Source organism: Paramormyrops kingsleyae, chromosome 1 (assembly GCF_048594095.1).
Source record: "Paramormyrops kingsleyae isolate MSU_618 chromosome 1, PKINGS_0.4, whole genome shotgun sequence".
NCBI classification, from domain to species: domain Eukaryota; kingdom Metazoa; phylum Chordata; class Actinopteri; order Osteoglossiformes; family Mormyridae; genus Paramormyrops; species Paramormyrops kingsleyae.
In genome coordinates, this window is record NC_132797.1 from 33,562,421 (window position 1) to 33,584,099 (window position 21,679).

At 49.0% G+C, this 21,679-nt stretch overlaps 1 protein-coding gene across 2 annotated transcripts; it reads right to left on the reverse strand.

Annotated features, from left to right (window-relative positions):
• Nucleotides 1–15,564: 15,564 nt before the first annotated feature.
• Nucleotides 15,565–21,212, reverse strand: slc35b3 (solute carrier family 35 member B3). 2 transcript variants are annotated; one of them, XM_023805636.2, is made up of 10 exons: nt 20,822–21,211; nt 20,246–20,467; nt 19,830–19,951; nt 19,321–19,475; nt 18,476–18,583; nt 18,171–18,268; nt 17,995–18,087; nt 17,407–17,518; nt 17,196–17,265; nt 15,565–17,080 (listed from the first exon to the last, which is right to left on the reverse strand). In XM_023805636.2, exons 2-10 carry the CDS (start codon nt 20,459–20,461, stop codon nt 16,930–16,932), a joined length of 1,125 nt encoding a protein of 374 aa, XP_023661404.1. In that variant the 5' UTR covers nt 20,462–20,467; nt 20,822–21,211; the 3' UTR covers nt 15,565–16,929. The 2 variants fall into 2 exon arrangements, with proteins under 2 accessions (XP_023661404.1, XP_023661406.1); XM_023805638.2 differs by lacking the exon at nt 18,476–18,583 and having other exon boundaries at nt 20,822–21,212.
• Between the last annotated feature and the right edge of the window lie 467 nt (nt 21,213–21,679).

Genomic DNA, 21,679 nt, shown 5'->3' on the forward strand with positions numbered 1-21,679 from the left:
GACTTCAGTGCACCATGATAGTGTTAACAACCACAGCAGAGGACAAAAACGGCTTATTTTACCAGCCCGTTTGTCACAAACAGCGAGACAGATTCGGCGTGGAGTCACACTGAGAATGATGCGTTACCATAATGTGATGTTTATCATAATATTTTATCATAATGTGATTTATTAGACTACCACCAGAGTTCCATGACACCCTATGCTAATTTCAGCTCTTCAGAATGAACACATTAGAAGGAGGATATTTCTATAATCATTCTTAGTTATACTGATTACTAGTCTTCCTCTGGAAAGTTTCTTTATGAAGCAGGGCCAAAAGCATAGTGTTCAGACAAAAATAAAAGAAAGGTAAATTTGGTTTTCTAAATATGCCTTGTTGCATTAATACATGCATTTTTATATTCATTTTACTGAGGGTCGTGGCTGTTTTGCAGTAATCAAATGCATGCAAGATTAACAAAAAAAAACTAAAAAAACTACTCAGAATCTGGTCTGTAGGAAGTTAGCTGTTTAATTTATGTTATGCACAGAAGATTACAAGTAGTTGTTTGTTAGATAATCATTCCCGTCATTCTGCTTGTTTGTGTGTGAATGTGTATATGTGTATACTGCTTGTTCTCCCATTTTCTGGCAAATTCTCGGCACCTTCTAGGAAAGAGTAGCACTGTGAAGGCCTTTGTTTGCTGTTTGCATCAGGTTTGCGAAGCACAAGGGTCTGTAATGTGAACGGGGGTGCAGGCGAATCAGCCAGACCTCCTGTCCTCCCCCCCCACCCCCCGCAAAGTGAGCAGATCCTGCTTAATGGACTGGGGGAGCTGCTGGATTACCAGCATTTTCCCAGGAGGGGGGACCTTCAGCAGAGCTTAGGGAGACCATAGCTCTGAGGAATGGTGCAGCAGATTGTAAACTGTGATTGGGTAGCTGTTGAAATGACACAGCAAACTGTGAGCTATGATTGGGTAGCTCTTGAAATGACACAGCAAACTGTGAGCTGTGATTGGGTGGCTGTTGAAATGATGCAGCAGACTGTGAGCTGTGATTGGGTGGTGGCTGCTTTGGTGTCTGGGGCAGTAATTGAGACTAACTTACTTTGAGGTTTACAGTATATCTCTGATTGTTCGGGCAGCTTCCATAATGGCAATTGTGGGCAGCGAATAAAACTCACCGAGAGCTTTATAGGAGTGTGAGGTGGAGCTGGCCGTGGTTCCCCATAAAGACTAACCTGTCCACTGCTCGCTGATGGGTGTGACCCCCTCCAAACCCGCACACCAGGGCTGTTGCCCCAGGCAGCAGGGATTCTGCTCCTTTCTGGGTCTCCCACCTCCCAATGGCGGGCTCTTCGATGTGATGTCACCATAAATATCACATGTAACCACTCCACTGTTACAGTGCTTTTTATGGATCTCAGAATCTGTCAGCCTAGTTCACCTTATTATATTACAGAGGTTGGGAAAGTTTTACTAGGTTGACAGAAATCGGCAGCTGTTTCCCAGATGAGTTAAACTCCTTTGAAGGCCATCATTAAATGAGCTAAAGACTGTCATCCCATCATTAGGAGTTTTTACATGGAGCAACACTGTCGAGGACGCAGGAAACATCACGTGGCACTGAACACACTGCACGGGGAGGTCGGCTGGCCCCAAAACCTGCCGCTGCACATCTCTCCAGTTATTTCTCATTATTGTGAAATAAGCCACAGAATTTGTCAGGATCTTTTTACGGTGCCGATACCCGCCCGTGAAAATCTGACGACAGGCTCCTTCCTTTCCGGGAGATTCTCTACTCGATAAGGAGCTTTTGTCATGGGAGGTGTGTGTGTTTCAAGCCCTATTCTGTGAGATAAGGGTCACTCTGCTAATCTCCCCACCTCAGAGCTTATTAATCTTCCCAACGATAAGGACGTCTAATGAGTCGGAACCGGACCCCTCCCCTGATGTTAATGTTCTTCTTGGGGAGACCTGGCTTCCTTGTTAAGTTCCCTGAAAGTCCACTTTGGTTAAACACGCCACAGGAGGAGGATCTTCACAGTGAAGGACCATCTTGTGTGAAACACGCACTAGCCCCCCAGCTTCTCTGGCTCTGCCCCCTCCCTGCCCTCTCCCTGCCCCCTCCCTGCCCTCTCTGTCCCCAGTGTCAGATCCTCCATTCCTTCCTTCCAAAACATATTATGCCATTTAAACTTCAATCATATTTACTGTTCCTCTCTCTGGCTGCCTGGGGCCATGGAGCGATTCATCCAGCTCCCTCCGTGTCATGCCTGCTTGTCACAAAGCCTCTGCTGGGACACTGGGTGTGGGGGGGTGAGATGGGGGGGATTGGGACACAGCTGCGGGGGTCAGAGGACACCCATGTCTCTCTTTACTCAACTATAATGGTCCGGCATGATTTATCTTCACCTGTGGTAGCCACCTGGTGTCATGTGACAGGCCTCACCTGAGCCAATTCTGTCTTTCTACCTTTACTGCTTGGAAAAAAAAGGCTTCTCATCAAACACAGAGGATTAATGGTGAAACTAGGATGTCTCACTGAAGAAAAATCCCAGTGGAGCAGATGAAAGGGCTGAAACAGTTGAGTTACAAAGCGCTACATGCTTGTCTTTCGCGGTGAAGCAGCTGGTACCTGGCTTTTTGAGATCTGCAGAGGATGTTTGTTTAAAGAGCCTGTAACCCCCCCCCCCCACCTCTGCAATCCAAAGCCATCACTCCCTGGAAAAAGGCCCATGGGAAGGAGCTACATCAGGGGTTTCCAGCGGACAGGAGTCCCATGTCGGAGCCCCGGAGAAGCAGCCCTGGCTCCCACCTTACTTACTTACTTGATGGTCTTTTTCCATATTGGAGGGAGAGACTATGCCTGGGGGCTCCCTGCACCCCTCGGCTGAGGGGGGCCATTAAGCCTGATGGAAGCCAGACCACAGGACTATATGTGAAGGTGTAAGAAAGGCTTACCACAACATGTCCCATCCCGCTTCCCCACCCACTCCTTCACACTTCCCATGCCACATCCCATACCACTTCCTGTCCCACTTCTCAATTCACTTCCCATCTTGCTTCCCCTTCTACTTCCCTCTCCCTCATCTCATCCCACTTCCCCCTCCTGATTTCAATCCCACTCCCCCTCTTGCTTCCCATCCCGCTTATTCTCTCACTTCTCCTCCCACTTATCATCCTGCTTCCCAGCCCACTTCCTGTCCTGCTTCCTCTCCTGCCTCTTCTCCGACTTCCCATCCCATTTCCCTCTCCCACTTCCTCTCATGCTTCACCTCCCTCCTCCTGCGCCGCTTCTCCTTCTGCTTTCCCTCAGCACCTCCCGGCCTGTCTGAGTCCGAGCGTGTGGCATGCACTCCACGGCGACCGCCGAGGAATCAGCCAAGGAGAAAAGATCCCGCAAAGCCATTTGTGTGCAGGCTGCCCCGCTGGGCCCCTGAGGCGGTGATGTGCTTCCACTGGGTTATTTTATGATCAGGCCAGTGTGTTATTGAAATATTATCTCTACAGTCCGGCTCATTCTTGTAAGAAATGACAGACTCTCAGAGTAGCGATACAGAGCACATATCAAACGGAGGGCAATCGCCATTAAGGGCAAGAACATTCGGTCTGGATCTGAGGAAACACCATAATTCATGCCATGAAAAAATGAGCGTCCGTTTACTCCTTGTCACTGCGGCTGCGTACCTAAAAGGCATGAAAAGGTGCTGAAAAAGGTGTAGATTATGCGCCGGGCAGTTTAGCAGCAGTGCAGTGTCCGTTCAGTGAGAATTCACTGGATGGATCAGAAGCGGTTCACTAATCATTCATAAATGTCATCAGAAAACATTGAAAATGTAAATGAGTTTCGGGAACTTTCCGCATGTGTGCCTGCTACAACAAAGGGGAGAGGCCAACTCACTGCCGCATGTTGTCCAGTGCAGCAGCTGCTCTAAACTCCTCTCGTTTTTCAGCCTGCAGTGAGCAGTAAATTATCTCTCCACAGAGTCATCTTCATTGAAAGTAAATCTTAAGTAATTACAACACTTCATTGACTTGAAACAGCTCTGAGTTTACAAAATTCCTATATAATTCATGTGTTTATAATTCATTTCTCAACCAAAACGAGGATAAAAACATACAGTAGTCTGTAAAAACAAAGTCCGAATGTGGTCTCCGTTTTGCTTTCATTGAGTATGGGTCTCCATAACGGCTGCCACAGATTCACACTCTGATGATGAACCATCTCCACAAGGACAATTACAAGCTTGGCAGTAATGTGCATCGTACCCTTACATCAAGGTAAATGTAATTACACGTGCCAGCCAGGGACAGGAAAATCAGACAAAGGTCTTGTTTCATTTTCCAGAACCACATACATAATTAGGCGTCCATGTAGGCTGGCAAGGGTGATGACATCAGCATGAAAGACTGCAGGACATTTACTTACAACTACTGATGTGGTTGTAACACAAAGAAATGAACAATAGACTTCTGGAGTCTTCTTGGGTGTGAAAACCATGAAGGAGAACGTTCTGCTGACTGTCCACGAGACAGCCCCTCATGTATAGCGCCTTTCATGTATAGCGCCTTTCATGTATAGCGCCCTTCATCATTCTGACCTACTTTTCACTGGCCCATCCAGCCCAGTCACAGTGTTGGGCAACTGGCCACATTTGTAAATAACTGCATTCTGCTGTTCGCTTAGGCAGCATTTGTCCACATGGGCGTCATTCCTTTACTTTGAAGCTACTGTTTCATCCACTGCCCACATCTGTCAGAATGTCCAGGACAGTAACTGGTTTCACTGTTTTTTTTTCATACCGGGTGGGCATGAGATTCCTGATCTTCTGTCCAGCTACTCCTTGGATGAGATCTCCTGGTGTTGGAGATGCAAGACCAGTGCTGCTCACGTCACACCCTCCAGATACGTGACACGTGTTGAAGGCTCGCCAGCAGTCTGCGCAGCAGTAGCGACACACCTGAAATACACCCAGAGACACAGTTAAATATCCAACATGGAAGGCAAGATATCAGACCTTCACAATAAAACATGAAATCTTTGTGACTAACAGTCCCTATTAATAAAAAACATGTAGGTGCTCATGGATAAATATGATAATAAAAAACTCCAACCACTTGAGTAAGGGTTAGAAGATGATTGGTGGATGGATGGATGGATGGATGGATGGATGGGTGGATGGACAGTTGGATGAATGTAATGCTTCCATCAGGACAGGCAGGAATGAGGTCTCAGTATGCATTCGGCAGTGTCTGCTACAACAAGCAGGATTTCAGCATTCTGGTTCTCTTGCAGGGCACGTGACCATCAGCCCCATGACACAGCTTTTCACAGCAGCCCAGGACATCAGCAGCAGCTCCTGCCTGTGACCTCGAGCAAGCTTGATAATTTAACCGCCTGAGTTTGATTTCAGTGCTGATCAGCAAGAAGTTTAGCCTAAAACACTTAGCAAGGAGAACATTGTGTCTAGTTTGGTCACTGTTTAAGAAACATGTGTCCCTGTTTCTGCCAATAACCTTTGTACAAAAGGCTGTAAATAAAAATATATTTATGTTGCGTATGAATATGTTGCGAATTACTAAATTCAGCAGGAGGCACATCCAACTCCTCATTACTGGCATCCCAATAACATACTGAGTGCCATCAGAGGTCATTTACTGTGGCTGAAACATGTTCCTATGACGACTCACACAGGCTCTCACCAGTTCATACCGGCTCACATTGGCTCACGTCAGTTCACACAGGCTCTCACCAGTTCATACCGGCTCACATTGGCTCACGTCAGTTCACACAGGCTCTCACCAGTTTATACCGGCTCACATTGGCTCATACCTGTTCACACAACCTGACGCACATATTAAGTGGTCGTGCCTGCAGAGGGATACCCAAATCCGTGCGAAGGTAATGGTGCTGGTTCCGGTTCACATGACTCACATGCTGGCTGGTGACGCCAGCATTCAGGGGCTCAGCTTCTGCCGCTGCCCGTCTCTCCAATAAAGCTGTAGTGTTTTGCTAATGCGTCATTCATTAAGCACTGGACCCTCCCGGCAAAGTGCGTGTTATTATAGCGCTAAATCATCCCACAATATACCTGTGTGGCTGTGTGTGGCAGCCTGGCCGGTGGCCCCCCGCCTGGGGGGACACCCCCCCCCCCCCCCAGTAATGAGATATGAGCCTGGCTGTGATGAATCCTGTGCCTCCGCATCACTGGCTCACGCCGCCTACCACCCCGGCCAATATCCCTGCTGCTGCCGGCCCTCATTTTTTCAACCTTTCAGGCTCTCTCTCTCAGTCCATATAGCACAAAGCACTATTAAGCAGGTAAATGATGCTCCTAAGATCACATGGTGTGTCCATTAGCAGACAGCAACGTAACTAATCGGATTCTTCTCAGTCGCGGTCAGGCACCGCGATAAGAACAGCCTCCTGCCCCCCCCCCCCCAAGCACCCCCCATTCTCAAGACATCACCAAGGCTTTTTGGTGCAGTCTGCGCTGGTGATTACAACACTGCATAGATACAGATGAACCAGACTGTTTCCCCAGCTGGGGTGCTGGTCTCTCCTGATGGTGAGCTAAAGTCACATGACTGAAGTGAGACAGGCAGGTTTGCCAGGCTGCCCCTGACAGTGTGTGACCCGTGTGCCATTAGGATGGGCGTGTGGCTCTCATCCTCAACCCCCCACCCTGGGCACCTGCCTCCACTGAGGAAGGCACATCCGCTGGATTCCATGTGGCATTAATTCCATCACTTTCCAGGAAGCCAACCGCTGCAATGGAGCCCCTTTAAATCTGTCAGCAACAACAGCAACCGCAGGGGAACCGCAGACTCCAGAGTGCTGCTGCATAGGAAAACAAGTGCCGTGTGCTCAAAGCACATGTGTGTGGTATGTGTTTGGGTTCCAAGTGCCCACATGTACCAGAACCTGCTGCTGCTAATTACATAAATCAATAATAAGTTGTTATAGGAGGATGGTTTGTAAGTAGAGCATGGACAGTTGGATGAATAGATGGATGGATGGATGTTGTTCAGCATGTAGTCACACTAGCAGATCCGTACCATGCCTGGGCATGATTGTCCAGCCCCCCCCCACCCTCCCACCGGTCTGAGCTCCTAGAGTTAGCGATGTCTGTAATAGTGTAACTAGTACCGCTACTAAAGAAATGTAAAACCAAACAGCTTTCAGAAATGCAGTACCACGGTACCCTCTCTCCTTCCTACTTCTTGTCTGATTGGCTGTGACGCTCTTCACACTGGCTGACTTACATCACCCTCTTCGTATCTGTGTAACACACACACCGGCACGGACACCCAGATCACGGCTGATGGTACTTGGGGGTGGTGGGGGGGGGGCAGCCACCTACGACCCGCATACAGTAAATCCCTGCCTATTTATCGTCATGTTGATTCAATTGGTCAGTGGGCAGAAGCTGGGCAGGATCATTACGGCGCTCTACTATCCTCCGCGCTACCAAGTGCACCCACAGCTTCTAATAAAACGCAAAGGATTTTAAATTAGAAATTAATTTGGATAATTTGTCTCCTACGAGCGCCGTCCTGCCGCTGTTCCTGCCAGCCATGTGTTAATATATCATATTAAGTAATTGTGAGCCCCAGATGTAGATGATCATACCGCAGAGGAGAGGCTGATCTAATTAGCGAGTGTGGGGGGGCCTGCTTAGGGTGCTGAGGAGAGGGGGATGACCCCCTTCAGGCTGGGGAAACGGGGGAGGGGGGCAGAGAGCATGGCTTGTGGGGAGAGGAGGGGGTAGGCGGAGAGAAATTAAGTGCTGTGCAAACAATTACCGACCAGCGTTGGTCTGGATAGGAGCGGGTCATGCAGGGGGACACTCAAGGTTTAGCCTCCAGCCATCACTGCCCCCCCCCCCTCCCCTAGTGAACCTTGTGGGGTGCTTTTGTGGGGGGAAAGTAATGAAGGGTAGTGAAGAAGTCAGGCCTTGCACCGATTCACTCAAGGAATTTGTTATCCTACGCCGGCTCAGAGGAGCATCGCGGACAGGGAGTGTCAGACGTGGGTTGGGGTTAGGGTGTTAGTGTGGTGTTAGGGGTTAGTGTAGCGTTAGGGGTTAGGGTGTTAGTGTGGCGCTAGGGTGTTAGTGTGGCATTAGAGGTTAGGGTGTTAGTGTGGCGTTAGGGGTTAGGGTGTTAGTGTGGCGTTAGGGGTTAGGGTGTTAGTGTGGCGTTAGGGGTTAGGGTGTTAGTGTGATGTTATGGTGTTAGTGTGGCATTAGAGGTTAGGGTGTTAGTGTAGCGTTAGGGGTTAGTGTGGCGTTAGGGGTTAGGGTGTTAGTGTGGCGTTAGGGGTTAGGGTGTTAGTGTGATGTTATGGTGTTAGTGTGGCATTAGGGGTTAGGGTGTTAGTGTGACGTGAGGGTGTTAGTGTAGCATTAGGGGTTAGGGTGTTAGTGTGACGTGAGGGTGTTAGTGTGGCGTTAGGGGTTAGGGTGTTAGTGTGATGTTATGGTGTTAGTGTGGCATTAGGGGTTAGGGTGTTAGTGTGATGTTATGGTGTTAGTGTGGCATTAGGGGTTAGGGTGTTAGTGTGACGTTAGGGTGTTAGTGTGACGTTATGGTGTTAGTGTGGCGTTAGGGTGTTACTGTAGTGTTAGGGTGTTAGTGTGGCGTTAGTGATTATGGTCAGTGTCCAGCATGTGATGAGCATTGTCCTGCTGAAAGGGGAGACTGACACGGATTCATTGTGCCGAGTTGTTTGGGAGGTTTTCAGACAACCGCATTCTTACAGAAACCGCTCAGCCAGTTATAGGGTATCTGTACGCAACGAAAGTACTACGACACCCCCGTGGCCGGCACCGTATTCCCTCGCACGGGTGGTCGGGTACGTCCAGCAGAACCCTCAGAACCAGCGACACCGATTACTGAAATGGCTGTTAATAGTGACGACAGTGCCTATTCTTGCATATACACTAATGATACTTATTATTATTATTACTATTATATTTGTCATACATTGTACGTTAATTTTAAATGTTACAACATGTACCCCATACAGCCCCATGGTGTAGTATGGCAGCCTAAAGCAGACATGCCAGAAAAAGATGAATCCTCCCTGGCCCTGCATCATTAATGCGACCGACTGCTGATCCTCTCTTATCATATTTTCTTAGCCCTTAGTGACATTTTTTTCCATACTGCAGCATCCAGTAAATCTCTGTAAGATGATAATTAAGTTGTAACTCATGGTCACAAAAACTCCAAACCAAATCTGACCAGAAACAAATTAACAATTACAATTAAGTTTTCAAAACGTCCTCTCCAAAATAATTTCCAGCAGCCTTAATGTATTCTTCGGAGATTTAATTAGAGCACAGTAATTAAAAGAATCTCCTTTTCTTCTTCCTTCCTTTCTCAACTCTATTGGTCCCGTTTTTTTCAGATACATCAGTACTGTGACCTCCAGTTAATTAAAACCCAGGAGACATTTCTTGCATAAAATCAGATTTATCTTTCCATAAAGCAATTAAGTTAAAAATAGTTTGAATGGAGAGGCTTGCATTGGAGGGCCTGTAGGGGCAGAAGCGAGTCTCATTCCAGGTCATTTACCCTTCTTTTGCCTCTGTATGGGGTAAGAAACATGTCAGGCTATATGAAGACCCATCCCTCTGTTGACTGATAGATTTTACTGAGGCGACTTCCCACAAAGTCAAAAGAGAAGCACAAACCACCCTGCAGTGCTGCTCTCAATTGCCCCCCCTTCCCCCCCCCCAAAAAAAATGTCACATATGAGTAATGAGGAGACCAGCCATTATAAAAAAAGTGATAAAAAAATGAACATTGCCACCCTCTGGGAAACACCTGTTACTGCTCTGATTAGTTACGCGCAGTAGCAGGTGGGCAGATTGGCTAGCTGGCTGGTAACATGGATCTGAAGAGCTACTAACAAAGAGGAATCGTCATGCTGACGTAAGAATGTTGCCAGTTAGCGGCAGGTGCTATAGCCAGGATACACAGCTGCTCACCGGAGCAGTCCAGGCCAAAGGAGCCGATAGCTGGATCTTTGATGGTTTTTTTGTATATATATGGTTACATATGTGGTGCATATATGCACCGTCACAGGCTGGAAGTTGGCTGGATTGTAAAATGCATACTAATATTTGGACACGCATAGAGGAGGACAAATCAACATCCTTTCAGAGGTTCACTATGTATCAACACCCTTTCAGAGGGGTACTGTGTGGGCATCTACGCACTTTTGGACGGTCACTGTATGAGTATCGACACCCTTTCAGAGGGGCACTGTGTGGGTATCTACGCCCTTTTGGAGGTTCACTATGTGAGTATCAACGCCCTTTCAGAGGGTTACTCTGTGGGTTTCTACACCCTTTTAGAGGGTCACTGTGTGTTAAGTCGGTCCATTTAAGTAAGATGTGGGTCTGAGCACAGCTCAGTTGGACTTGGGCACTGTACACATCTAGTGTGATGGCTAACTGTGTCAGAGCACGGAACACAGACATGACATCAATGATGCAACTAGCACACGTACACTATACATGATCTGGACCTGGATGGAACGGTTTGGGTAGACTGTGCAGATTGGGTAGCGACAAACATTTAACAAACACTGCAGTGTTCCACGAACAACTGGATGCAACACAAAAAAAAATTGGTAAAATATGGAACTATCTTTTTATAAGTGCAGCACAATTCAATTAAAGTCACTGCATTGCATACTTGATAAATCTATAAGAGGGCTGTGTGTCATCACACCCAAAATGACTCCAAATAAGCCATAAACTAAGGGCATTAATCATGAGCTCTGTTGTGCTGTGTGTTAGTGCTTTACTTCTTATGTTTTCTTCAACGCAAAAAGTCGCACGGCGATGACAAAAGCCTGCTCAGGCCCAGAACCTGTGAGTGCAGACCAGTGGGGAGGAGGCACAATTGTACTCAGGCATGGTACAAAAAAACCGGGCCAAGTTTGAGTACGCCCTTCGCGGCCCAGAGTCCGCTCTGGCATGGCGCCATCTATAGGTTACTCTGGTCTCAGGGCTGATGGGGGAACAGACACTGTGTAGCTAATTACTGAATACATGGATTTGAGATGTCTGAGTGGGAGATGGAGGGGGGGTGGGTGGGTGTTGCCTCGGGGGGAGGGGGGGCATTATTGATGCCACAGCCCCAGGAGAGGCACATATGGGCTCTGTTTTTCCCGGGCGCTTTATTAATTTACGTTACATACCTCTCCCATGCCAACACTAGCATGGCGGGAAACAGCGTTATAATTAAAAATGGAGCCGTGTCCGTGAGGAGACGCAGGACGCGGCGGCGTGTCGGCACGCCGATCCGCCTGCCAGCCGCCGTCTCTGTGCGCAAATTAATAGGCAAACGGCAGCCATGCGGTAAATTGCTTTGCTGCAGCAGCAAGCTGCATCATTCAGTGTGTTTATTAAAGCGGCGGGCGGCAGCGGCTGAGGTGTGTAAAGTCAGGCGTAGCTGCCGTGCCGGCGTCGGCGGTGATGTACGGCGATGTAGGAGGCAGAGCGGCCCGTGTTTGCACTTAATTGTGACAAAACACAGCTAATAATGTGTGTTGTTATTATGATGATGTTTTGGGAGGGACTCTGTGCTTAAACCAGCTACACCGGCTCCCGCGAGACCATCAAGCTGCCAAGCAGGACCTCATCTCAGCCTTTGTCCAGCAGCTGCTGGTGTCCTGGGTATCCCCCTGACCCGCTAAGATCTTTGTCAGTTCTGGATCCACAGTCCTGGGTATATGATAGGTCTCCCAGGCTCTCTGAGGCGAGTTCTGCAGCCACATCTGCAGGACCCTCACCTTGGAACGTGAAGCGGCAGATTGCTGCTCCCACCTTCTCTGAATCTCCTGACACTAAGCATGGGGGCAACCGCAACCTAGCCTTGTAATCGAAATGTGCCCCCCGGGAGGGGGGGTAGAGATTAAGAGGCCGGTTCACGGCCTGGCTTCAGCGCACCCTGTGGGCTCTGCGTGTGTTGTTTAAGCAGCACACAATTAAACAGGAGGCTTTGAGAGAGTGTCCATAGCGCCCCCCCCCCCCGGGGGCTTCGCACGTCTCTTGAGCACCCAGAGCGCCTCCAAAGGCATCCAGTGGCTCGGCACGCCTCCTGTTTAACATTCTGAGTTTGTCCCGCGCCTGTAATTTATTGGAACTCATCTGTAACTGGCAGTGGCACTGATTTATACGCTGATTTGAAAAATAAATAAAAGTGATAGAAACCTGAATTTGGGTTTAATGATGGACCGCCGCGGCGTGAAGGAGTGAAGATATGAAACGTTGTGAGGAAATGAGATATTATGCCCTCAAGACAAGTGCAGCTAGCAGCCCATTAATTATTAGATATTTATTATTAAAAATTTCTCTTCTTGAGTGAAGGAGGAATATTAGCAGTAGTCAAGCTGGTGAGTCTCGGCAAAAGCCGTGTGAGAAAACGGCGTTTTTACAGCATTGTTGCCGGGTGCTGACAGGGCGAATCCATGCAGAAAGATTCACGGCGTGTGCTATGGAAACACGCGCACATGCACAGGCATGTGCTCACCGTGATGCGGCCACACGGGGCTTACACGGCATCAACCCGGGCCAGACTCGATCACCCTGCTTCTGATCGCTATTGCAATAAGGTGGCATGACTGTCCTGGTGACCTTCTACAAGTCCATGTCAAAACCTTACCAAGGATTGTGTTCCTGTGCATGTATGATGTCATTCGACACGGGGTGTGGCGTTCATCAGTCCGTTACTGCAGGAAGGGATCATCCGTCTTCTTCAGCCAGGTTTAGAGCAACACGCTGATTACTGCCACGTCCTGCCATATCCTTGCAGGAATCACAGTGTAGGCGATAAACATTCGCCCTGAGGACTGTAACGCAGATCTCTCATGAAACAGATGGCATATCTGTGTGAAGGCTGTTTGTCAGCGTGAGCGTGAGTATGGAGAAAAATCCCATGTAGGAAGGGGGTCACCATACTCACTGCAGCTGAAAACATGCTCTGTCCACCACTCGCCCCCCCCCATGGCCCCCACCTCTCCCCAAGGCCTATGATATACGTCTGGAATAAAAGGCACCCTCATTTTGAATATTTGCCCTCCTTTTGACATTTTGTGCTTCTCCAGGATTTGGCTCTGGAGCCCCCTTCGACTTTCCGGTGCATTCCGCAGGCCCAAGGACGAAGGCAGCCTCTACTGCTGAACTAATGGCCGTAATGGATGGGCTGCCAGACCTCCCCGCTGCGGCAATTTGACGACGACGGCATGTTATATACCAGCCTATTTGCGGCTGTGATGAGCTGCAGACACCCCCATTATTTATTATGGGGGGGCCAGAGGAATGGCGCAGGGGTCACTGAACCTAGGAGGGAGGGAGGCATTAATAAAAGCCCTCGTGTGTGTGTGTGCGTGCATGCATGTGTGTGTGTGTGTGTGTGTGTGTGTGTGTGTGAGGGAGGGACAGGGAAACGCCACCGTCAGACACCCTGACCACACAGCACCTGGAAAAGCCTCAGCTGGGACTCACTGTCACTTATCCTGGGCTGCTGAAAACTCACTGTGACACAGGCCACATGGTGGTGGCACAAGCCAGGTGGTGGTGACACAGGTTATGTGACACAGGCCAGGTGATGATGACACAGGTCATGCAGTGGTGACACAGGCTATGTGAGACAGGGCACACGATGGTGTCACCAGCCCCTCACTTGTGGCTCCCAGAGGCATCGCCACTGTTTATCTGAGCGAAATGCACGTCACTCATTGCAGACAAACACCCTTAAACGTCGCTGTACCACAAAGCTGTGCACTGAGCCCTCTCTTCTTCCCCCTTTTCACCCATGACTGCATTCCCACATGTGGCTCCATTATAAAGTTTGCAAATGACACCATGGTGACAGGCCTAATAAGATAAGAAGAGGCGATGGTGAGGTGGCCTACAGGGCTGAGGTTCAGCCCTTGGTGGAGCGCTGAATGGACAATAACCTGGCCCTTAACACTCAGAAAAGCAAGGAGATCATTGTGGACTTCAGATGGGCAATGAGCTGTAACCGTACTCCCTTCCACCTCGGCCGAGAAGAAGTCCTGCATGTGCCCAGCTTCAAGGTTCTTGGTGTCCACATATCTCTCCTCTGTGCTGGTCAAAGAGGTGCAACAGAGCCATTACTTCCTGCGGAGGCTGAGAGGAAAACCCACGTCTATTGCTGCAGCATGGAGAGCATCATCACAAACCGCATCTCAGTACCGTACCACCGCTTCTGCCCACGGAACTCTACACTGGGCGGTGAATATCGCTCAACGGATCAAGGGGGGCAATGGGAATCCCCAGAGATGGCACCCCCCCCCCCCGGCAGGCGCTGCAGGAGCATCCGCACTCGCACCCCCACGACTGTCACTCTGCTGAGCTTGAGATTACAGCACTGACAGCCCCCCCCCCCCCCCCCGCCCTCATATGCTCTACTTAACAATACAGTATTATCTATTCTGTTCACAATATTATTTATTCTGCATTTTCTGTATATATCTTCCATTCTCTCAATATCATCCATTTACTTACTGTTGCATTTTATTTGTCACAAATGTATTTATTATTGTGCTGAATTCATGTCTTTGCATTTCACATGTTTATTTTTTCAGTGCCTTCTTGATTTGTATTCTTCTGGTATTCTTGTCACATAAAGCATTTTGTAAACTTGTTTTGCTACATAAATAAATTTATTATTAAACATTGTTACATATATCTTATATATCGCTTATATATATGCAGATGTATGCACATCAATATTCCCATATATTGCAGACCCCATATACCCTCCTGGTTTGTGTACTAGCTCTAAACTCCTGCGCTTTACTGTAAATTATGGTACTTTCTGTAAATGTTATTTCTGCACTTCTGGTCAGACACAAACTGCATTTCATAGGCATTGTACTTGTACTCTGCATGAAGACAAATAGGTGAATCTGATCTGATCTGAAACACTTTCACTGCCCAGCATATTATACTGCACTGTCCAACATGGCCGTGCAGGGTGATCCACACAGTCCAATCAAGGTCTTCAAATCAGCATCAGCACAGTGGCGTGTTAATGTGTAAAGGGGCCAGTGTGACCTGAACGTGACCCAAACGTAACCCTGTCTCCACTCTGGCCAGAATCTCAGTGGCAGTTAGCAGGAAAGCAACTCTTAAAGCTCTGAGTTGCGTTACGTCACATGGCACCAAAGGACAAGACCTCAGCTCGCCTAGGGGCACGGGGCTGCCTGGAGGGGGCACTCATGCTGGGGGGGGGTGCCCTTCAAACAACTGTGCTTGGCCTCACTCACAATGCTAAGGCACCACATAACATCTGCCCCCCATTTATATTTACATTTATAAGAACTAATTCTTAAAACAGAGACTCACATGATTATGTTCAACTTAAGGGTAAATGTCCTCTGATTCCACTTATCCCCGATTATATTCCAGTGTGTCTCATGGAATGCAAGACGCCGTAGGCAAAAAGAGAATTTCTCCACAGCGGTTAAATAAAGCCTCACAAATTTTTCTATTCTACCACAAAGTCAAAGACAAAACGAACAAAATTTTTTTTTTTTTTTTTTAATTTTTATTTTATTAAACATTCCCCATGAAATGCAGAGATAGCCTGACGGAAACAAAAACAGGTGACGATCCCAGTGAAAGATGAGGACAGTCGGCACAAGGGTGCATGAGCTGCGTGGAATGCTCTGGATGATGGACGTTGTGGAGGACCACACTCATGTGGAGTGATCTACTCCCCTGTAAGCCCTGAGAAATGATCCCACCACTTCCCGATGCCCCGCTCTGGAGCATCAGGGCTATGCAGCCAGATGCTTTTTGCAGATAAATGCTGGACTGCATGCTGTGACATCTCACTGCATGTGTTCACTGCATGCTGTGACATCTCACTGCATGTGTTCACTGCATGCTGTGACATCTCCTCTTTCGTTTGGAATGCAGGAGAGTTACAGGATGTTTGTCCATGTTTAATACGTAACGTGGGTCCAAAAGTAATAATTAAGATCAAGAAAACAGCCAAAAACAAATTATGGTAAATAATATAGCCTTGGAATTAAATAAAATGGCGGCAAAATGCCCTCAAAGGAGTCTGTACAGGTCAAAGAGCCCCCACCTTCTCACATGTGCACCCACCTCAGGCGTTTTATAAAAGTCACATTCACATCCATTTTGACGTCACACCCCGCGGCTGCCCATGTGGGGGGGAACAGCAGGTTCTCCTTGCCGCCCACCCCCAGTTCCCACAGCGCCCCACTATGATTGTCGGAGTTTGCTAGCTTTCCTCGACTCCTGAGGCTGGGGTCCCGCCAGAGTGACAAGGAGCCGCAGGTCACTATACCGCACTCAGATCGCTCCCTAACCCGTCTCAGGACAAACTCTCCACAAATGTGGCAGTTCAGACAATCAGGTAATTTTCTTTGTATGACAAACATAGTTCAAGGTTCAGTATACAGTGGAGGACGGCATTGAAGTGAGGCAAGTTTACCGGCACGTGTCAAACGTGCACTTTTTCCCACATATTCATCATAGACACGATTAGCAGAGACAGCAAATACCCCCATACCTGTGCCAGTGTGGCAACACAGACAGAGATGAGCCCGGACCCACGCCAGTACAGACAGTGATTACCCCCTTAATCATGCCAGAGTGGCAGCACATACATCGATTATCCCCATACCCACACCAGGGCAGGAACACAGACAGCAATCGCCCCTGCACTCCCACCAGCCTAGGTCCCATTCTTCTAAACCTGAAGTGTGCCGTGCTATGGCCAGCGCACCACGAGGTGACCAGCTCCCCGCGAGCTCAGAGAAGGACCTCCTCACATCTCCGGGGTGCCATCAGGCCTGGCCTCAGAGTCCCGCCCCTCGCAGGTCCTGATTGGATCGTGACATGTCCGTCAGGTCCGCAGTCTACACATTCTGCGATAGCAGCCTCCCCCGTTTCCTCGATAACACCAGTTTCCTGATGTCTGCCAGAGACGGAAGCTTCATCTTGTCCCTGTTTTTGCTATAAACATTCAGGAATATGCCGAAGACCACGAGGAGGCCACCCCACACATACCTGCGAAGAAACCAGCAAAGACAGACAATTATTCATGGGTCACGCGGCTCAGCAAGTGACACTATGACACATCAATGTAGGGGGAGGCGGTCGGAAGTGGACCGATGCCACCTACTGGAAGGTAAACGGCTTTGCGAAGAACATAAAGGACAGGACAACTGTCATCGCCTTCCTGCCTGTTGTCACTGAAAAGGGGAATGAAGGTGGGGGGAGAAAAGAAGAGCAAAGATAGTCAGCCATTAGTGACACCCGTCACGAAGCCACCTGGGACATATCGTGTGAGAAATGCACACGTTCAGAGAGTTAGCACGGATGCAGACGCCCACCTGTAACTGCAACCAGGGCGCCAAAGAGCTTGATCAAGGCCAGGACAAAGGAGATGCCAAAGTACCCAGTGAGCGAGAAGAGGAAGGCATAACCATAGGTCTTCAACGGGTGCTGCAGGACATGGGGGCCGGGGATGAGTACAGAGCGAGGGGGGCCCGTGGGGGGGGCGGGGGCGCAGGGTTACTGTGTTCTGTCTGTCACTGGTTTGTGTCGGGTTAGACCAACCAATCACCTAAATCAGGGGTGTCAAACTGCAGTCCTGGGGGGCCGGAGCCCTGTGTAGCTTAGTTCTTTCCCTGTTCCACCACAAATGATTCAGTTCAACAGCTATGTGGTAATTAGCACAAGGGGTTGAATCAGGTGTGTTAAACGAGGGGAAACCCAAAAATGTGCAGGGCTCCGGCCCCCCAGGACTGGAGTTTGACACCTGTGATCTAAATGATCAGACACTGATTAGTCTAACCCAACACAAACCAGTAACCTAACCGGCAGCATTAGAGTCTGACTGAACCATTCAGAACAAAGCAGAGATTTAGTATATTTTGACTATTTCATTTTATTAGCTGCTGTGATGTTTATAAGGGCACCTGGGAACAGAAGGCCACCGCTGGTCCTAGACCCCCGACAGAGATGAGGCCCACGAATATGTAGACAAAGCCGATGGAGTAGGAGTACAGAACCTGCAAGCCAAGGCCATACGGTTAGCACGTTAGCATCACCGCCTCGACATGCCGGCCCCCGGGTGGTACTGCTCCCATTTTACCATCTCAGAGTTGGAGCCATTGTGGAGCTTCATGGCCTTTTCCTGCACATTCCCGATGGCGGCGTCAGCACAGAGCGCCAGCGAGATGAGGATGACCCCTGGAGAGCAGGGAACAGTCTATGTGACACAGGGACAAGCACAAGGGGGCGAGGTCTCCACTGAACATTCACACAGACATGGGGGATTTCTTTAATCCATTTAAAAAGTTATACATAAAGGAATCATACAACGACAAACGACATATCAGCAAGAATAGTAAAAGCCAACAATGAAAAATTATGGGGTAATTAAAAGGGGTGCAGCACCTGTGAGGTCGAAGTTGGGGGCGATTTTGCTGTCAGCCAACGTGAACCACACCAACCCCAGGCTCATGCAGATGGCGGCAGACACGTCGGCCACGTTGTAGCGCTTCCCTGCAAGGCAGCACCGGTGAGGCCTTTCGCACCCTGAGCCGGGGGCAGCCAAACACTAAGGCCCCCAGTCCCCAGGACCAGGCAACACAGAGCGTCAGGCTACGGAGCAAAGTCAGGGGTGGCGTCAAACCCCCATCCCCCCACAACCGATGGCCCACATGGACTAAGTGAAGCTGTAGCTGCCCAGATGCCCCTAGAAACCCCCCCCTCCCTGCAAGCAGACTCAGCACCCCCAAGGAAAAACTGGGTCCATGCAGCTAAATCTATCACAGTGGGAAGCTACAGGATGGGAGGCGTACTATCGAAGAAATCAACGACAGCACGAAAACACGGTTACTACTGCGAGGCACGGAGAAGAACGCCAGAGTGAGACGGAGGAGAACGCCAGAGTGAGACGGAGGAGAACGCCAGAGTGAGACGGAGGAGAACGCCAGAGTGAGACGGAGGAGAACGCCAGAGTGAGACGGAGGAGAACGCCAGAGTGAGACGGAGGAGAACGCCAGAGTGACACGGAGAAGAGCCCCAGAGTGACACGGAGAAGAGCCCCAGAGTGACACGGAGAAGAGCCCCAGAGTGACACGGAGACGGCCCCAGAGTGACACGGAGACGGCCCCAGAGTGACACGGAGACGGCCCCAGAGTGACACGAGAGCACTCCGACATACACACACATAGGGACAGCGATTCACCACCAGGGAATCAGAGAGAGTCGGGTGGGGATTCAGCACTGACCCTTACCTTGGATAAAAACTCCGCCTACCATCACCGGGATGAGTTTGCAGCACTTGAAGATAACTTGGGTGGGATAGTTCAAGTATCCCAGAGATGTATTGGACAAGCCCATGGTGCCCACGGTTAAGAAGGCAATAATCATGTATGTTTTCCCTGGGATTCTGAAAAAGGAAAAAAGGCCAGTAAACAAACTGACAACCAGATCTGGCTCGATTGGGAGGAGTTAATATCTGAGGTTTCGTATATCTCAGGGGTCAAGCAGCGCTCCTCAACCCCCAGTCCCCTATTAAAAATAAACCACCGCCCTTGAACAACAGGGCACCATTCTACTGGAAGGGGGGGGGGGGGAGCAAGGAGAATCAGGGGCCACTTTACGGTGGATCTGGGGCAAAGGGCCAGAGGCAGAGGGTGCAGGAAGACTACCGTGGGAAAAGCTTAGAGGGGCATCAAGCTGGTAATAAGTGGCCGGGAGGCTGGCATGGGTGTCACTGCGGGCATGATGGCTGGGCTCTTACCTCCGCCTTTTATCCTGGGTGAGCTGCAGCTCCACCAGTCCAAAGAGTGAATAGAAGCCAAACTGCACCAGGGTCAGGTACCAGCCGAAGGGTTTGAAACCCTCCATGGAGAAGATGAGCTCCTGGAAATGTTCAGATCAATGGTGTCTATGAAACACTGCCCTGCATGCTAACCATCCTGTGCTTTACTCTGTCACTATTCGCCTGGCTGAACTGGCCTTTTCTCCGTGGAAACGCAGGCTCACGCTTCAGTGCATTGCATAGCTGACATGTTCAGCAGCATCGAACAACACCAGTAAGCGCAAGTCCAACAGCACTGCTCTGCTTGGAGCTGCGTGCGTCTTTTCTGGATGTTTCTGTCTGCCCTGACTACTCGCTGGCGGCTTTAAATACCTCACAAGAGGAGTCCGGCTCACCTGCAAGTACCCGTAAACCAGGTAGAAGACGAAGACACCGGTGACGCAGATGAAGAACTGGGCAAAGGTACCGAAGCTGCTCAGGTTGATGCCCAGCACTCGCAGGTCCTCCACTGACTTGATATGGGGCGACATGACCTCCGTGGCCGACGGCACCGATATGGAGATGTGCTTCCTGGCGTTGTTGTAATTAATGAAGCCGAATTTGTCACTCATGGCGAGCTACAGATACAAAAGCAATGTAAAGCCAAAACATCAACGTCATGACAGCCATACACAGTCCCCGTGCAGCTGAAGGGCGTTTCTTCCTGATAGAAATGTTTTGTTTTCTGCACTTTGTGTCAGCAAACAGGGAACTTTAACGTACTACCGATACCGAACGTCCTTGGCTAGATGTAAACTTCTATTCGTGTTATGAAACTTTTGCAAGGTAACACGTCACAGTTAACGGTGAGATTTCGTCCTGTTTTTGCGGACATTTGATAAAAGTTGCCACGTTTGCACGATTCCCGAATAAGGATACAATGCTGGTTGTATCTCACAGAGAAAAGGCTCGATCTGCAGTTGAATCCTTACCTGCTCACGCTGCGATCAGGACACGGGGCTAGCAAGTAAGTTACCGACCGATTCCTCATCAAGCCTTACAGCTCCGCACCGTGTCAGCGGCCAGCCCGCACACCCACGTAGATAACCTGTGCAAATTCATAGCAGACATTCCGGGAAAGACACGCTTCACTTCCGCAACATATGATTGAGTCCACTCGAGTTTCAGCGTAAACACTGGGGACACCTATCACCTTTCAAAGCGAGCATTACGGCACCGAGGCTTAACTTCAGCGATTTTCTCCAAATGTACCGACCATAACAAACACCGGTTTTCCAGCCTAATACGCCTGTAGTGTAAATAAAAGAACCGGAATGCAACGTCGTTTCCGGGTACAACAGCCAGCAGCTTCCGTTTGGATGAACGTTGACCCCGGAGGAGGCGTTTCCTTATTGGTCGGATAGCCGGAGCTTTGCGGCTTCAATGACAGCGTCACATGCGTTGTTTAATTTCTATGAAAGCCCACGCTTGCAAGTGACATGCTTATTTATTAATGAATACAAGCTTCTTACGTAAAACATACAAGCAATTAACTGCACACTTTAATGACTATAACTATGTATGCGATCAATAAATCTTTGGTTTGGATAATATAAATGTGTTAGGTGGAGTATGCTGAATATAAATTATATTATAAATTAGTAATTTGCAGAATTCTGGGTATATTATAAATGAATCAGATGAAGTATGCTGGGTATATTATAATTGAGTCAGGTGAAGTATGCTGGGAATATTATAAATGATCCAGGGATAGTATTCTGGGTATATCAAAAATGAGTTTGGTGGAATATTGTGGGTATATTATAAATGAATCAGGTGGTGTATTATGG

Coding starts and splice junctions, on each gene's coding strand:
- slc35b3 (XM_023805636.2), bottom strand. CDS start 20,461: ATGAGTGACAAATTCGGCTTCATTAATTACAACAACGCCAGGAAGCAC. Junction 18,584..19,320: donor AGGCGGAGTTTTTATCCAAG/GTAAGGGTCAGT, acceptor GCTGCCTTGCAG/GGAAGCGCTACAACGTGGCC. Junction 18,088..18,170: donor ATGGCTCCAACTCTGAGATG/GTAAAATGGGAG, acceptor CTTGGCTTGCAG/GTTCTGTACTCCTACTCCAT.